This window comes from Talpa europaea, assembly GCF_964194135.1.
Source record: "Talpa europaea genome assembly, chromosome: 11".
NCBI lineage: Eukaryota > Metazoa > Chordata > Mammalia > Eulipotyphla > Talpidae > Talpa > Talpa europaea.
This window is the reverse complement of record NC_140078.1, coordinates 15,953,638-15,969,809: the sequence shown is the minus strand read 5'-3', so window position 1 is coordinate 15,969,809 and position 16,172 is coordinate 15,953,638. Positions and strand designations below refer to the sequence as shown.

Here is a 16,172-nt window from a genome sequence, read left to right as displayed (position 1 = left end):
AGGCAACCCCATTTCATAGGGGGGTTTGCCTGTCACACGAGGTGCTCTCCTTGCCCTTCCCCTCATCAGAGACCATCGCTCGCTAGGCCTTTGCCCCCTTCTAATTAAGGAAGTGTGACCCCCGTCCCCTAGAAAAATACGTTTGGGGGTGTCATCTAGGTACCAGTTCATCACTGAACACGTACTCTCTATCTGGGAACCCCATGTTTTTACCCTTAGAATAAACATGAAGTCAGCCCCCCTCCTCTTAGCTTGATGGCCCAGGTCCCTGAACACAGGACACGAACCCCTGGTGGCCCCACTTATTTTAGATCTTAGTCCTGTAAGTACACACGCTGCGCCATCCATCTTTTTCTCCCACTAATCTAACCGAAGTTGATTTGCTCATTCATCCGGCCTCAGGAGACCCCAAAGAGGTGGGGGGTTTCCTCCTGTGCCCAACATCACTAAGCGGTATGAAGAGAATAGAGATGAGGCTATTGAAAGCCCCAGTGGCCAAGAGCAACCTACACTGGGGGGCGTGGGGTGACCCTCCTATGAGCCACATCTGGGGGCAAGGAGGGGAAGGAACAAGAGGTGCTCAAGGCGGAGGAGTCCTATTCACATCAGCTCTGGTGAAGGCCGGACGGACACGGTGAGTCATCCACGCCTGTTCCCGAGAGGTCTTAGGTCCCGCACAGAACAAAAGGGTAAGCCGCGGCAGGAACCCCGCTTTCTCCAGACAGCAACGCAGCTGCAGATGTGTGCCTTCTCCACGCTTGGGCGCCCCCTGCCGGACCAGCGGGACGTGCAGAACAAGCCCCCACACACCCCTCACCCCCAGCCCTCACCCCCAGCCGGCTGCTCTCCCCGGGGTGTCCTGGGCGCCTGTTTTGCTACCATCCGAGGTAGCTCTGGAGGTCCACGGTCAGTGCTCCAGATGAAAAGGTAACTTTGGAGACTTGGGTGGACTCGCCCAGGCCTTCATGCTGAATCGGGGCACAGACCAGCTTTCTCAGAACTCCCCTGGCTGTCTCCTCTCATCTGCAGGCCCCGGGCAGAGGGATGCTGCCCCATAGGCCCGTGCCCTCGGCTCAGGTGTCTCCATTTACATATGCGCATGCCCCCTGCGTGCTGCGCCCTAAGGTGCACGTGCAGGTCTGCAGGTGCTGGTCATAGATGCTAATGGCGGGAGGGCACAAAAAGCCAGATTTTTAACTCATTTGCTCTACAACACTCTGGCTCACGCAGAGCTGAGGGATCAGCCTAGGTTTCCCCACCTGGGGACAGACTTTAGGGTCCCCTCACCCTCTCAGACACCCACCCACTGCCCTATTCTTTCCTTCAAACGCCAGGCAGTATTTCCCAGCCTCAAAACACAGACCTGGGGCCTCCCTGGTGGCGCAAGGGGTGTAGGGGCAGGACAGGCCACAGTGCAGGTTTTCTGATCCCATGCAGACCGGGTAAAGGAGGAGTCAGAGTCCTCAGTGGTTTTGCAGGTTTTTTATTGGGGTTCAGCAGGTATGTGGCAGGCAGGGGTGCTGGCTGGGGGGCTGGGAGGCTGGCAGGCCTCCCAGCCCCCAGCAAGTCTTCACTCTATCTGGACTCTCTGGAGTTCATTCTGCTGCTTCTCGGCTTCTCTTTCGGCTTCGGCTTCGGCTTCTACTGCTGCTGCTGGCGTCCCCGTGACGCTGCCCTTAAAAGCACAGTCTTAGCTCAGGTGAATCCCATCTACCTATGCCCACACCCTACTCCAGGTGCCCGCCATCAGGCATGCATTCAGGACCGCAAGGATCCATCATCTATCCTGATGGCGGGAGGGCAGAAAAGCCTGACATTTTCTTTATCCTACAAGGGGTTAAGAGTCAGCACTGTGAAGCTATCTGCAGCCACTGCAGCATGAGTTTGATCCCCAGGCAGGGAGCTACCCACATGGTGCAGCAGACCTCTCCTGTCTCCCCGCTGCTCCCCTCAGCAGTGGATTTCAGTGGATCCACCTGTTCTGCTCCCCACTCTGTCTCTGGTGAATCCTCTCACCCCCCACACCTCGGGCCTGTACCCCAGTTCTTTTTTTTTAAGATTTATTTTATTTATTTATACAAGCACTGGGTACAGTCAGAAGCACGGGAGGGCAAGAGAATTCACCAGAGCCAGAGCGGGGAGCAGAACAGGCAGAAGGACTGAGGGGAGCAGCGGGCGGCAGGAGAGGTCTGCACGGCATGTGGGACCCTGCTCCTGTGGCCGGGGAGCAGCCGGGGATTGAACCAGCGCTGCAGAGGCTGTGAGCAGCTTGGCAACCCAGTGCTCAGCTGCTGCGCCACCAGGGAGGCCCCTGTACCCCAGTTCTTGAATGCATAAATTAAAAAAAAATCTTTAATAAAAAACAACACAGGTCTGACTGTGCCGTCCCCTCCCAGGCAGCATGGAGGCATGTATGTAAACACATACATGACATTATAGTCAGCGTATTACCCTACATTGTCATCTACTGCAGATGAGCTAGGAGAAGCCGGGGTGCGGGGTGGGGGGAAAGGGAAGAGTGTCCCCGGCAGCGGCCAGCCCTGCGCAGAAGTGAAGTTTCCATCATCCTCCATCCTCCTTCCTTGCTTAGTCCCACGGTCTTTGGTCCTTATGGAATGACCCTGCAAACCTCTAGCTCCCCGCCCCCCAACTTTGGTACTCTGTGAGCCCACATCACCACCCAGAAGCGAGATTCCTGGATAACATGCCTGCCTGCCCGACACAAGACTAGGCTTAGTGTAGGGTAAAGAAAATGTCAGGCTTTTCTGCCCTCCCGCCATCAGGATAGATGATGGATCCTTGTGGTCCTGAACGCATGCCTGATGGCGGGCACCTGGAATAGGGTGTGGGCATAAGTAGATGGGATTCTGCTGAGTTAAGACTGCTTTTAAGGGCGGCGTCACGGGGACGCCAGCAGCAGCAGGAGCAGCAGGAGCAGGAACAGCAGCAGCAGCAGCAGAAGCCGAAAGAGAAGCCGAGAAGCAGCAGAACGAACGCCAGAGTGTCCAGATAGAGTGAAGACTTGCTGGGGGCTGGGAGGCCTGCCAGCCTGCCAGCCCCCCAGCCAGCACCCCTGCCTGCCATATACCCGCTGAACCCCAATAAAAGACCTGCAAAACTACTGAGGAGTCTGACTCCTCCTTTACCCGGTCTGCATGGGATCAGGAAAACCTGCACTGTGGCCAGTCCTGGCCCTTACACTTAGTAATGCAGAGAAAAAGAAGGCAATGTTGTAAAATAATATTGCTTTAATATGTAACTCAACAGGCTTTATGTACTAGCGACACACACACAATAAAGCCATCTGACGAGGACAGCTACGTATAACAAATACATTGTATGTAGTGACGTATAACAAACACGTTACACGTAGTGCCTGAATAGTTCATGTTCTGTGGATTATGCACCAGATTTGTGTGCCGGAAACGGTTAAATGCTCACAAAATAAGTAAATGAGTAGGGGAAGACCCGGGTAATGCGACACTGTTTATTGCTCAGAAGCCTCCTCGTAGTGAAGATTTCAATTCTCCCTAAACTGATCTATAGATTCAACATAATTCCAATCACAATCGCACAAGGGTTTTCTTGATAGAAATCATTGAATTGCTTCTAAAATTGACATGAAAGGTTCAGGAACTAAAATGGTCAAAGACGGCTTTGAAAAAGGACAAAGTTGGAAGAGTCACACAGTCTAATTCCCAGACTTCCTACAGTTGACTTTGGGACAACACACATTTAAGCTGTGTGGACTCACTTAGAGAACTTTTTTAAATTTATTTATGCATACAAGAATTGGGGTGTAGACCAGAGGTGTGGGGGATAAGAGGATTCACCAGGGACAGAGTGGGGAGCAGAACAGGCAGATCTACTGAAATCCACTGCTGAGGGGAGCAGCGGGTGAGACAGGAGAGGTCTGCTGCGCCATGGAGGTCACCTCCCTGGCCGGGTCGAACTCAGGTGACGTAATAGCACAGAGAAGCCACGCCCCAGCTTCTCCTACCTCATCTGCCACCAGGGAGGCCCCCACTTAGAAAACTTTCTCATACAGAGATGACATAAACTTGTGTCAGTAAGCACAGTGCAGTACAGTGAATGTACTGAAATACACTTAGCCGCCTGTCCTGCTCCCCACTCTGTCTCTGGTGAAGCCTCTCACCCCTCCCCCACACCTCTGGCCTATACCCCAGTTCTTCTATGGATAAATAAATAAATAAATCTTTAAAAATTTAATGATGAATAACAAAAAACTCATAGAACTGTATATTTAAAAGAATTTTACCATATGGTAATCATACCTTAAATACAAAAAGAAAAAGAAACAGGAAAAGAGCCTTTAAATAAAAAATGGAGCAAGCTAGATATTAAAATATATACGTAGGGCCTCCCCGGTGGCACAGCGGTTGAGCGCTGGGTTGCGAAGCTGCCCGTGGCCTCTGCGGCACCGGTTCGATCCCTGGCTGCTCCCCGGCCACCGAAGGAGGGTCCCGCATGGCGCGCAGACCTCTCCTGCCGCCTGCTGCTCCCCTCAGCAGTGTACTTCGGTCCTTCTGCCTGCTCTGCTCCCCGCTCTGGCTCTGGTGAATTCTCTCACCCTCCCGCGCTTCTGACTGTACCCAGTGCTTGTATAAATAAATAAATAAATCTTTAAAAAAATAAAATAAAAATAAAATTCTTAAAAATAAATAAATTTGAACGCATAAATACATACACCCCAGCTAGAGAAAGTGTGCATTTAGGGGAAGCACATAGGAAACACTCACAAAAGTCAGCTGTGAACTTGACACAAAAGAAGATGATTTTCAGAGTCAATATTATGCAGACTCTGTCCTCTGACCTTCACGGATATAATTAAAGTTAACAGAAGAATAGTTGAAGGAAATCCAGGCCTGCACTCTAAAAGCTTATTACAAAATAACCCTTGGGTTAACGAGACAATCATCAAAAAAATTACCAACTATTTAGAGCTGGGGAGGAGGAGACTCAGTGTGAAAAGGAAGAAAGCAAGACCCAGAGGCAAGTGTGCAGCTTCAGGTAAGCACAGAAAATAAGACAGCAATTTGTTTGTTTTTTAATTAGTTTAATGTTTAGCTTAAGAAGCTGGGGAAAGACTAGCAGAGAAAGCCCCAAAGGACAGAAAGGAAAGGGAAAATAAGAAGTGAGAGGCATCTAAGGCAGAGAAGACAGACTTGACAGCGTAGCCCGATGCAACACAAAGCCGTGGTCCTGAGTGCAGGCAGAGGACGAGGTTTGGGCAACAACGGTCAAGAGTTTCCCGCGGGAAGAACAGGTGCAGCGGCGGCTGCACACTCCCTACTGACCCGGGCCACCCACGTGCACAAGCTCCCTGCGAGTGGGGGGCTGAGCTCACGGAGCAGGAGCTGTACCCCCCCCACCCCGCGGCGTCCCGGGAGCTGTGATTTGGGTCGGGCCCACGCTTGCCCTTTCCCAGGAGTGGAAGCGCCTGGCCCCGGGGGAGGAGGGGCCTGCGGGACCGCAGCCCCAGGCCTGGCGTGCAGGGCCACCACCCCTGCCTCTCTGGGGGGCTGATCGGGTCTGGCCCTGCTCCCTGGGCCTGCGGCCTTGTCCCCGCGTCCACACAGGACAGGGACAGCACATCAGGGCGGCGCGGCCGATGGGATCCCGAGCCCCCTCCCCGAGGGGCCTTCATCACGAGGGGCGGTGAGGGGCCGGGGACAGCAAGGCGGAGCTGCGGGAAGACTCAGGGAGGCCACCTGCCCTCGGGGGCCTGGCCTGGCCAGAGCCACTGAGGCTGAGTCACAGGCAGGGCGCGGGGTCAGGGCGCGGCTTCTCCAGGCCCACACGCCCCGCGCCCCGGTCAGCAGGGGCTGCAGGGCAGACGCAGCCTCTGGCGCCCCGTCCTGGAGCCAGAAACCCAAGAAGAGGCAAAGAGAAAGGGCAGAGGGAGGAGCCGCGGTAGCGGGTGGGGGGCAGAAAAGGCAAGGGGGAGAGGTGGGGGGCAGAGAGAGACTCGGGAGAGAGCCCAGGAGCTGGGGGGCAGGACAGGGGACCCGTGGGCCGCAGGGGATGAAGGCGCGGCCGGGAGAGCCGTGACCGCGGGGACAGAGGACCGGAGCCGCCACCCGACGCTCAGGACACCTGCGCCCTCAGGTGGTTTGTGTGCCGCGGCCTGTGCACTGTGTGCGCGTGTGTGTGCGCGTGTGTGCGCGCGTGTGTGCGCGCGCGCGTGTGTGTGCGCGTGTGTGTGTGTGTGCACGCGTGTGTGTGCGCGTGTGTGTGCGCGTGTGTGCGCGCGTGTGTGTGTGTGCACGCGTGTGTGCGCACACCTCCCCGTGGAGTCTCCTGTGTCTGTTTCTCTGGGTGCATTTGTGACTCAGCGTGTGTCTCAGGCCCGTGTCCGAGTCTCCAGCCTCGCCGCCAGCCTGGGGGGTGGGGTTGGGGGGCCGCCGGCGGCCTGGCCCTCTGACTGAGGGGGTGGGCCTGAGAAGACCCCCCCTTCTCTGCGGCTCTGGGGTCACGGCCCCTCCCCGACCGACAGGGCTGGGGATCTGGGCGTCTGCGGTGCCGCAGCCTCCCGGGATGCAAGGGGGGACAGGGACTCGGGGCCACCCCTTGGCGCGTCCCCTTCTGCCACTCAGAGTCTCCCCTGCGTCCCGGTCTCGGGGCCTGTTCACCAGCGTCTCCCGCCTCCCCCCCCCGCGCCCCGGGCGCCCCGCCCAGGCCCCCGCGCCCTCCCCGAGCTCCGCGGGCCCAGCGCGGCTTCCCCGGGGGCTGCGGTCCTCCAGGGGGTCCGCCCAGAGCCCGGGGCTGGGAGTCAGGGGTCCGCACCCCCCTCCGCGCCTCCCCTTCCCTCCTCGGAAACGGAGACAGACGCCGGCCAGCGCGGGAAGGTTTATTTCTCAGGGGGGGGCGGGGGGTGCCGGGGGGCGGGGGGGCGCTCAGTAGGCGCCGGGCTGCGGGGGCTCCGCCGCCAGCTGCACCAGGCGCCGCAGCAGGGTCCCCGCGGGCCCGTCCAGCCGCGTCGCGTTGCTGGGGTCGCCGGCCAGGGCGCCGCGCCGGACGCCGGGGTTCGGGTCGCACTCGGGCTCGGCGGAGCAGCTCTCTGCGGGGGGCGGGTCTGAGCGCGGGGTGCGGGCGGCGAGCCCGCCGGCGCCCCAGATCCGCCGGGACCAGACTCGCCGGGACCCCAGGCCGCCCGCCCTCCCCGGCCTCCCCGGCCTCCCGCCCTCCCCGGCCTCCCGCGCCCAGCGCCCCGCGCCGCGCACCTTGGCTGCAGCAGACGCCGGCGGCGGCGCAGCGGCCCCCGCTCCCGCACGGCTTGCGGCCCGAGCGGCAGGGCGACGGCAGGTAGTTCTCCTCCTGGCAGCGCAGCGCCTCGGCCGTGCCCACGAAGCAGCCCAGCTCGTCCGCGCAGCAGATGCTGGGCCCGAAGCAGCGCCCTTTGCCTCCGGGGCCGCAGGGTAGGCACTGGCGGGACGGCGGGGTGAGCGCGCAGGTGGGGGCGCGCGCAGGTGGGGGCGCGCGCAGGTGGGGGCGCGGGCAGGTGGGGGGCGCGGGCAGGTGGGGGCCGCGGGCAGGTGGGGGCGCGCAGGTGGCGGGCGCGCGCAGGTGGGGGCGCGCGCAGGTGGGGGACGCGGGCAGGTGGGGGCCGCGGGCAGCGGGCGCGCGCAGGTGGGGGCGCGCGCAGGTGGGGGGCGCGCGCAGGTGCGGGGGTGCGAGGAGGGTGGGCGAGCCAGGCAGGGAGGCTGGGGCGGAGGTTGGGAGGCCGGGCAGAGGCGCGCCCGAGCTTCTGGGCCCCTGGGGCTCGGCTTTGGACCCAGAAGCCTTCCCAGAACTGCAGCCAAACTCTCCTAAACTCGCTCCATTTCCCCAGTTCAGGCGGCTGAAGACCCCTCGCAATGAGCCCGCAGCAGGCTCCCTCCCTGTTGAGGGGGCGCTCCTGCCGGCTGCAGCTCGGGGAGACCCTTCTCAGCTGGGAGCACCCCTGTGTGGCATCTCGGCACCCACCACCTCTCCCCGAAGACAGATCTTCATCCTGTGCCCGCGGCTCAGGCCTGTCTGCAGCACCTGTCCCAGGCCCCAGGCTGCGACCCCTCCTGACCACTGGCGGCCCTTGGGGCGCTTTCCCTGCCCTGGCCTAGGCGCCATCCCAGCCCCTCCCGCCGCTCCTTGGGCCTCCCCGGGCGACCTGGCCTCCCTCACCTGCCTGTGGACTAACCAGACCGCCAGGGCCTGAGACTCGATGGTGAGACACCTGCAGGACTCAGGCCCCAACGAGGCCAAGCAGAGGGAAGGGTAGTCTGTGGGCTGCCCGCCTACCCATTTCAACAGCTCAAAAGTGAACACACACGCGCACACACACACACACCCCGTGGCCTGAGCAGAACTGACTGTGGGTGGTTGGGTTTCCTTCAGCTTTGCTGAAAGAGAATAAAGGAATCCCCCGGACACGAAGCATGAGGGAAGTGGGCTCGGTACCCAGCAGGACTTCCTGGCGGGCTGCCTGGAAGCTTCCCCGCTCAGGGGAGCTCAGAGCAAGGCATCTTCTGGAGGGGGTGCAGGGGCCGTGGCGAGGAAACGCTGGATAGGGGGGCTGTGGACACTGAGTCACAGCCCCTCCTCTGCTCTGGCCAGGCCTGGAGGGAGGACCCGGGAGGCCTGGACCACGGAGGAGACCTTGATCCCCAGATTCAGCCCCAGGTGCGATGCAGGGAACCATTTCTCTCTCCTACAGACCTTGCCCAGGAGGGGACAGTGTCCAGACCCTGCAGCCCAACCTACCCTGCCCAGCGGCAGCCTGGCCATGCCCAACCTGCTTCTGCTGGCACTTCCCCCGGGCCCTCCTCTCCCACCTCCTCCCTCTGGTGTGAGCCTGAGACTCTGCCCCTCAGCAGCCCCGAGACCCGAGACGAGACCCGAGACGGCCAGGTCGGTCATACCTCTCTCACTTCCAGGTTGGACGCGGCCCTCTTGCCGCCCCGGGGGCAGTTCTGGAAGTAGCAAGCCGAGGTGACGGCCAGCAGGCCGAGGAAGCAGGCGGGCAGCATGGCCTCGGGCATCCTGGCACAGGTGGCTGGCGTGGCTGCTCGGAGGCTGCACTGCGCTGCCGCCTCCCCGGGCTGCCTATTTATGGTCGCAGGTGTCTCTCGGAAGTGAGGCCTCCCCCTCCCCAGTGGCTCCCCCGGAGCCGAGGGCCGCCAGGTTGCAGCATCAGCAGTGATTCAGGCATCTGGGGAGGCACGTGGGCCCGCGTGTGCAGGGGCGGCGGGGGAGGGGAGCGCTGGCCTCCGGGCTGTCACTGGCCCCATGTGGCAGCCACGATGTGACAGGAGCTGCTGCGACCGTGACTGAGGCTCTCTGGGGAGGGACAGGCGGAGGGTGGCCTGCAGCTGTCTCTGGGCATCTGGCCGCCCAGAAGGGGCTGGGGGGCGAGACATGCCCCAAAGCGGCGGGACAGTGAGACGCTGGAGGGCCCTGCCAGAGGGTTAGCCCTGGGAAAAGGACAAACAAGCCAGAGCGACACACCCAAGATGGTGAGAAGGGAGCGTTGTGCTGGCGCCACCCGAGAGGAAACGACACTTGGCAGTCGCCGCCGTGGAGGGAAGGGGCCAAGATGGAGTCAGAAGGGGCATCCCCCCCGGGGTAGGCGAGTGGATCAGGCTCCCAGGGAGGCAGGGGAGCCCCCACTCTCTGCACACCCAGAGCAGGCTTCAGGGACTGAGGGCCTTGGGGCAGCTTCTTGGTCTGTTTCCCATCAGTCCCCACCTTGGCAGGACTTGGGTGTGGGGGAACCTCTACTAGAGGAAAGAGAAATCCAGACCGAGTATGGTGCCAAAGTGTCGGGGGGGGGGGCATAGAACCCGGCAGCCAGCCTGGCGCAGTCCCTACCTCCGCCAGGACCCTAGTTTGTGGGGACCAAGTCAGGCAGCATCTCAGGTCTAGGAAGCACTGGGGCTTTGGGGCCGGGGGAGGTGAGGAGCCACAGCCAATGGGCCTAGTCTGAAAGAGCAGCCTTTGGTTCATGACCTCAGCTTGACAGGTGAAAGGCGCCCCAGCCTCCCTTCCCAGGCCATCCAAGCACCCCGCGGGTCATTGGGTCCGGCCTAGCTGTCCCACTACACCTCTTGGGCGCGGCTCAGCCTGCAGCTCTGACAGCCCCAGACTCCTGGCCTTCTCTCCAGGGTGTGCGAGGAACTCCCAGGGACACGGCCATTTCCTTCCCTCCAAGTGCCGGAGGGGGCTGGTGCTACTCTCAGAACCTGAAACCAGGCTTTGCAGGAACATCGTGGGGACAGTGGTCTGTCCAACTCTGCCTCTGTTGCTTGAAATGTCATGACTTGGGCCGGTCACTCCACGACCTCTCTGTGCCTTCGTGATTCGGGCATCTGGGGGTGTATGTGGGCCTCGCTGCCTCATGTGCGGCCCATTCCCTTGTGTGTTCCTTTATCAAAACCACTTTCACACCTTCATCCTTACATCTCCCACACCTCGGTTCAAGATGTCGATTATATGTCATCGAAAAGAGAGGATGTCTCTTGCGACCAGTCCTCCCCCACCATCCCCCACAAGCACCTTCCCACCTACTATTTTCTTTTCTTTTTTTTAAGATTTATTTATTTATGCATACAAGAACTGGGGCACAGGCCAGAGGTGCCTGGGGTGCCTGGGGGGGTGGGGCGGGTGGTGGTGAGAGGATTCACCAGAGACAGAGCGGGGAACGGAACAGGCAGAAGGACCGAAGTACACTGCTGAGGGGAGCAGCGGGCGGCAGGAGAGGTCTGCACGCCATGTGGGTTGCTCCCTGGCTGGGGATCATGCTGCAGTGGTTGTGGACATCTCCACAGTTTACGTCTTAACCCCTTGCGCCACCAGGGAGGCCCCTTCACCAACCATTTCTTGATAAAATGGTATCATAATGGTTAGATCAGTATTAAGAATTAGACAGCAGGGCCTCCCCGGTGGCGCAGCGGTTGAGCGCTGGGTTGCAAAGCTGCCCGCAGCCTCTGCGGCGCCGGTTAGATCCCCGGCTGCTCCCCGGCCACCGGAGGAGGGTCCCACATGGCGCGCAGACCTCTCCTGCCGCCCGCTGCTCCCCTCAGCAGTGTACCTCGGTCCTTCTGCCTGCTCTGCTCCCCGCTCTGGTGAATTCTCTCACCCTCCCGCGCTTCTGACTGTGCCCAGTGCTTGTATAAATAAAAAACAAACAAAACAAAACAAACAAATAAATAAAACATGCCTCTATAAAAAAAAAAAAGAATTAGACAGCAAATATGCCCTGCAAGCTAAGCCATTGATATATTCCGATGACCTTCCTCTATGACTGAATGACTTTTTGCTTTCCCCAAAGTTAGCAATTGTCTTGGTTTTTCAATATAGTCCATCTGCTATTTTTTTAAATTTATTTTTATTTATTTATTTATGCATACAAGAGCTGGCGTACAGGCCAGAGGTGTGGGGGCATGAGAGGAGTGGTCTGCTGTGCCATGTGGGTCAGCTCCCTGGCCGGGGATCGAACTCATGCCCAAGAGGCTAGTGATAGTTTGATAGCGCTGTGACTTAACCCCTGCGCCACCAGGGAAGCCCCTCCATCTGCCATTTTAATCCAGAAGTCAACATGTATTCAACTCCCTCCATTCAGGCGTCTACCCAAACAAGTCTACTGAAGTTCCTGTTACAAAGTCATAAACCACCTCCACAACGTTAATTTGGTGATCATGTCTGTGTCCTCATTTTATATCATCTTTTAGCAGCATTTGACATGGTTGAACTCTTGTTCTTTTTTTAAATAATGCTTTTTAAATCCACCACCTGGATGTTCTTTCTCAGTTTCCTTTTCTGGCTCTTTCTCTTGGTCCTTGACTTCTAAATGTTGGTGCACCCCAGGACTCAGTCCTGTGTCCTCTCTCTTCTCTTACTGGACGATTGCTTCTCACCCCACATTATGCACTTCCCACAAAGTAATGACTCACCCATTCATAGCTGCTTCCTGGGCCTCTCTTCCCAGGTGCCAGATCTGTGATTACAAGTTCCCAGCAACACCTCCTCTTGGATATTAAATTTAACATGATCCAACTTCACTCAGCTCTCAGCTCCCTGCTCACTCCCGAGGTCCCCCAAACTGTATCACACCACCGCCCAACCAGCCACTCTTCCAAGAACCTGGGACTCAGCCTGGTCCTTCTCTTTCCTTCACTTTGCTAGTCCTACCTCTACCGGCTATCTCAAATTGTCTGCATCTTTCCGTTCCTACTCTGGGATCTCAGAACCGGATGGTCCCTTAGTCTAGAAGACTCACCTACCTTCCCTCCTGCCCGGGGTTCAAATGGCTGCTTACATGTCATCTCCTAAGAGGAGCCTACCCATCACCCGTGTTATTTTCTAATTTGGGTATCTGTTGGTGGGTTTAACAGCACTCACTACAACTTGTGGTACATTGTCTTTTTGTGTGTGTGGCCTTATGTGGCTGTGCACCCTCTATGTGCACCTTTACCCCCTCTAGAGTAACAGCTCCAAGGCAAAAAGGACTCTTTTCATGTCCTGTAACAGCAGCGCCACTCATGGTGCAGTGCTTGCCACAGTGTGTTTTCCGGGAATATTCCACAGGTGCCTGTACAGGGAGGAATAGAAGAGAGGGCGGGAACCAGCCTCAGCTCTCCCAGGAGTTACAGCGTGACCTTGGGCAAGCCCCACCTGTTCCCTAAGTTACTTGTGTGATGTACTGACCCTACCGCCTAGCCCACTGAGGTCTTAAGGGAAGCAGTGAAGAGGCTAGCAAGGGTTCAGATTGTCTACAGTCTTTACATAACAAAAAGTTGCAAGCCTCCAGATAAAACCCCAATCTCCAGGGGCCTCCCTGGTGGCACAAAGGGTTAGGTCCCACACTATGAAGCTATCTGCAGCCTCTGCAGCAAGAGTTCGATTCCTGGCCAGGGAGTAACCCACATGGCCCCGCAGACCTCTCCTGACTCGCCCGCTGCTCCCCTCAGCAGTGTATTTCGTCAGTCTGCCTGTTCTGTTCCCCACTCTGTCTCTGGTGAATCCTCTCACCCTCCCACGCATCTGGCCTGTACACCAGTTCTTGTATAAAAATAAATAAATCTTAAAAAAAAATAAGAAGAAGGAGGGGGTATAGCGCAGGGATAATAAAGATGAGAAAAGTGCTGGCTTTTGGGCTGATGGGTATGAAAGGAAACGGATCTTCCCCCTAACAGATCCACCCCAAGAGTCAGGGTGGAAAAGGCCTCGTGGGCCTGCCTGTGGCTCGGGGGTAAGTCTCAGCGTCACCACTACTGCCTGGGGGGGTGGGGGTGACAGAGGCTGCCCCCTTTGCTGGGCTGGGGAGTCCACACCCGGTGGGGGGCGAGGGGTGCCCGCGGGCTGGGGCGGGGCAAGAGCAAAGCTGCAGCCAAGACCCGAAGCGCCTGGGTCTTGGGACCCGACGGGGCGGGCCGGGTCGAGCACAAATTGGACGGCCGGGCCCGGGCGCACGCCCCGCCTGTGCCGGCGGCGCCGGGGAGCCTGGGCGGGCCGAGCTGTGCCGGGAATGCTGAGCGCCGCATGAGCGCGGCCCCGGGGGAGCGCGGCGCCGGAATCACTTAGCGCCATCAGCGGGCTGGGCCCGCGCCCCGAGCGGGCGGCTGCGGCGGGAGGCGGCGGGTCCGGCTTCCCCGGCCCGGCCCGCCCGCGGCGGCGTCTCAAAAGCAGGACCGCGTCCGCCCCGGCGCCCCGCCCGTCGCGGAGACGGGGCAGGCCCGCCCGCAGGAGAGGCTTCCCGGCGCCCGCATTTGGGGAGCCGATGGGGGACCGGGACACCCAGGAGACGCGGGCGGGAGGGCGCCTCTGGCAGCGTCGCCAAAGGGGCGCAGGGGCAGGATCCGGCGCGGGGCGGGACGCAGCTGCTCGGCGCAGGGGGCGCCCGGCCCGCCCGCAGCCCCGGAGACGGCGCCGGCCCCGCGCTCCTCGCGTGCGCCTGGCCCCGGCGCCTACGCGGAGGCAGCGTGTGTTTTGGTCGTGGTGGTTTTTAATCCTCACGTGTAGCCTGGAAGCTGAATAACAGAGATGGAGAAACGTCCCGCCGTGCACAGGCAGTGACTTTAGACCTGGGGTTCAGAGGCGAGCCCCGCAGTCCGCTCCTCACCCCGCTGCCGCGTGTAGCCAAGGGTGGCTGCGCCCGGGGGCGCTTGGAATTTAGAGGCCGCGGGCTTGGAGGCTGCGCCGGGCCTGTGCCTGGCTGCGCGGTCAGGGGTGCGGCCTGCAGCTTGTTCACCCTCCGCGCCTCTGGGGGTCTCTCCTCGCCGTCAGGGGCAGCCACCAACAGGGTTTCCTTCGCCACCTCTGTCATCCCAGGGAAGCGACACTCGGGCAGCGGCCCCCGCTCTCAGTGGCACACCTGAGGCAGGTGGTGGGGCACAGAGGAAGGGACAGCAAGGCCTCCGGTCCAGGAAGGGGGGCAGGGAGGCCGGGAGCGCCAAGGCACAGCCCACAGGGTTAGGATTCTGGGCGGATGTAGCCCCTGGAGTCACATGAAGGGGGCAAAGCAGGCTCCATGGCATGGGAACAGGGCCAGGGTCTCAGGCATGATGGGTCCTCAAAGCCCTCAACTCAAATCCAGTGGCGCAGGTCAGATCCCCACCCGCAGGAGGCGCCGCCCTCAGCTGCTTCAGCCCCCCCCCCCTGCCACAGGGGCCCGCGGGCCACGCCAGAGTCTTCACATCCGTTCCCGGCCTTGCCCCCTTGGGGACCAGCCCGCCCGCTGCTCCTTGTCCCATGTTCTTTGAAAAAAGTTGAAAAGGAATTTACTGGGAGGCTAGAGCAGCAGGCGCGGGACTGGGGTGGTTCTGGGGGCCACAGGACTTGAACCCAGGACCGGCTCCAAGAGTGGGTGTGAAGCAGCAGCGACCCTTCTCCGAGCCCCGTCCTCACCCCACGCCTCCTCCCGCCTGACGGCTGCAGCCTCCCCTCCCCTCCCTTTCCGGGTTCCTTGGAAAAATCTGCTCCAAACTGTGACCCCCTCCCCTGACACCACGTCACGGGACGATTCCCGGCGGGGGGGCCGGTTCCTCAGCAGCTGCCATCCCGAGGGACGCGCTTTCCTCCCCTGGCTCTGGCCAGGCGCGGCCGGCGGCCTGCGGTGGGGCAGTGCTCCGTGGCTTCCGTGGCTGTGGTCACGGCCCTCACTCTGCCTTGCTTGCTGCACACCTGCTGTTGAGGCCCTGGGCCGCCACGTGAGTCCAGCTCTCCCGGGGCCACGGAGCTGTGAGCGGCCACACAGGTAGGCCACGGGCCGGCAGGTCTCCAGTGGGCAGCCCCGGCCCAACCCGGCGTGGGGGTGGCCCCGGCCCCAGGCCGGTGAGTGAGGACGTCTCCATCATCCCGGCCCCGGGCCCTTCCCTCTCTCGGTGGAGGAGACATTGTGGAGCAGAATAGGGGTGTCCTTGCTGTACCTCTTTAGATTCCTGCCCTGCAGAGTCCATGAGCGTGACAAGGCGTGCGCGACGTTCCAGGGCACGCTGGGGGGCTGGCAACAGGCAGGGCAGCTGCCCCGGCCCCAGCATCCTGCACCGCTGCTGGGGAGGGGAGGGGAGGGGCAGGGAGGGCAGCGGCCTCACGGAGAGGGGAGGGGGAGAGTGACATGTGGGGGTGCTGGTCCTCTGTATCCTGACCAGGGCCCACTCTGGACAGCAGCTCGGGAGGAGGAGGGGCTCGCCCGAGCCGCCCGCATGGGCCCCGGGCACTCACTGCAGACCCCGTGTCCGGCCCAGGCCGAGTCCTGCGGACACACCGCGGCTCAGAGCGAGGTCTGGGGGGGCGGGAGCCGGGGACACAGCCCCCAAGGCGTTGCTAGGACCCCGCAGGGGTCTACAGAGGCGCCGGTCTGAGCAGGTCGGGGGGAGGAGGAAAGGTGGGCTCTGCTTCTGATTTCAGAAAAATACCCCCGGCGGCGTGGGGGAGCTGCTTAGTCCTCCCGCCCCCTGTGCCCCTCCCTGAGCTCACCCGATTCTCTTTCGAGCAACTGCTGTCTCTGAGGACGCCTCGTTCCGACACCCAAGGGCGGCAGAGAAGCCAAGCTGAGCCCACCCTGGCCTGTGACCTGAGAGAGGCTCCAGGCTGAGGGGGTGAAGCCACCGCCCCTCGCCCTTTGACCAGGTGCCCTCTGCCCAGAGGGGCCGAGCCCCGGCTGCTAAGGGCATTTA

The 16,172-nt window shown here is 60.6% G+C and overlaps 1 protein-coding gene across 1 annotated transcript; it reads right to left on the bottom strand.

Annotated features, from left to right (window-relative positions):
• Positions 1–6,893: 6,893 nt before the first annotated feature.
• On the bottom strand, positions 6,894–9,038 carry AVP (arginine vasopressin; the record flags this gene model as incomplete). The annotated part of the gene is made up of 3 exons (XM_084247531.1): positions 6,894–7,081; positions 7,245–7,446; positions 8,919–9,038. 3 exons carry the CDS (start codon positions 9,036–9,038, stop codon positions 6,918–6,920), a joined length of 486 nt encoding a protein of 161 aa, XP_084103657.1. The 3' UTR covers positions 6,894–6,917.
• Positions 9,039–16,172: the final 7,134 nt, after the last annotated feature.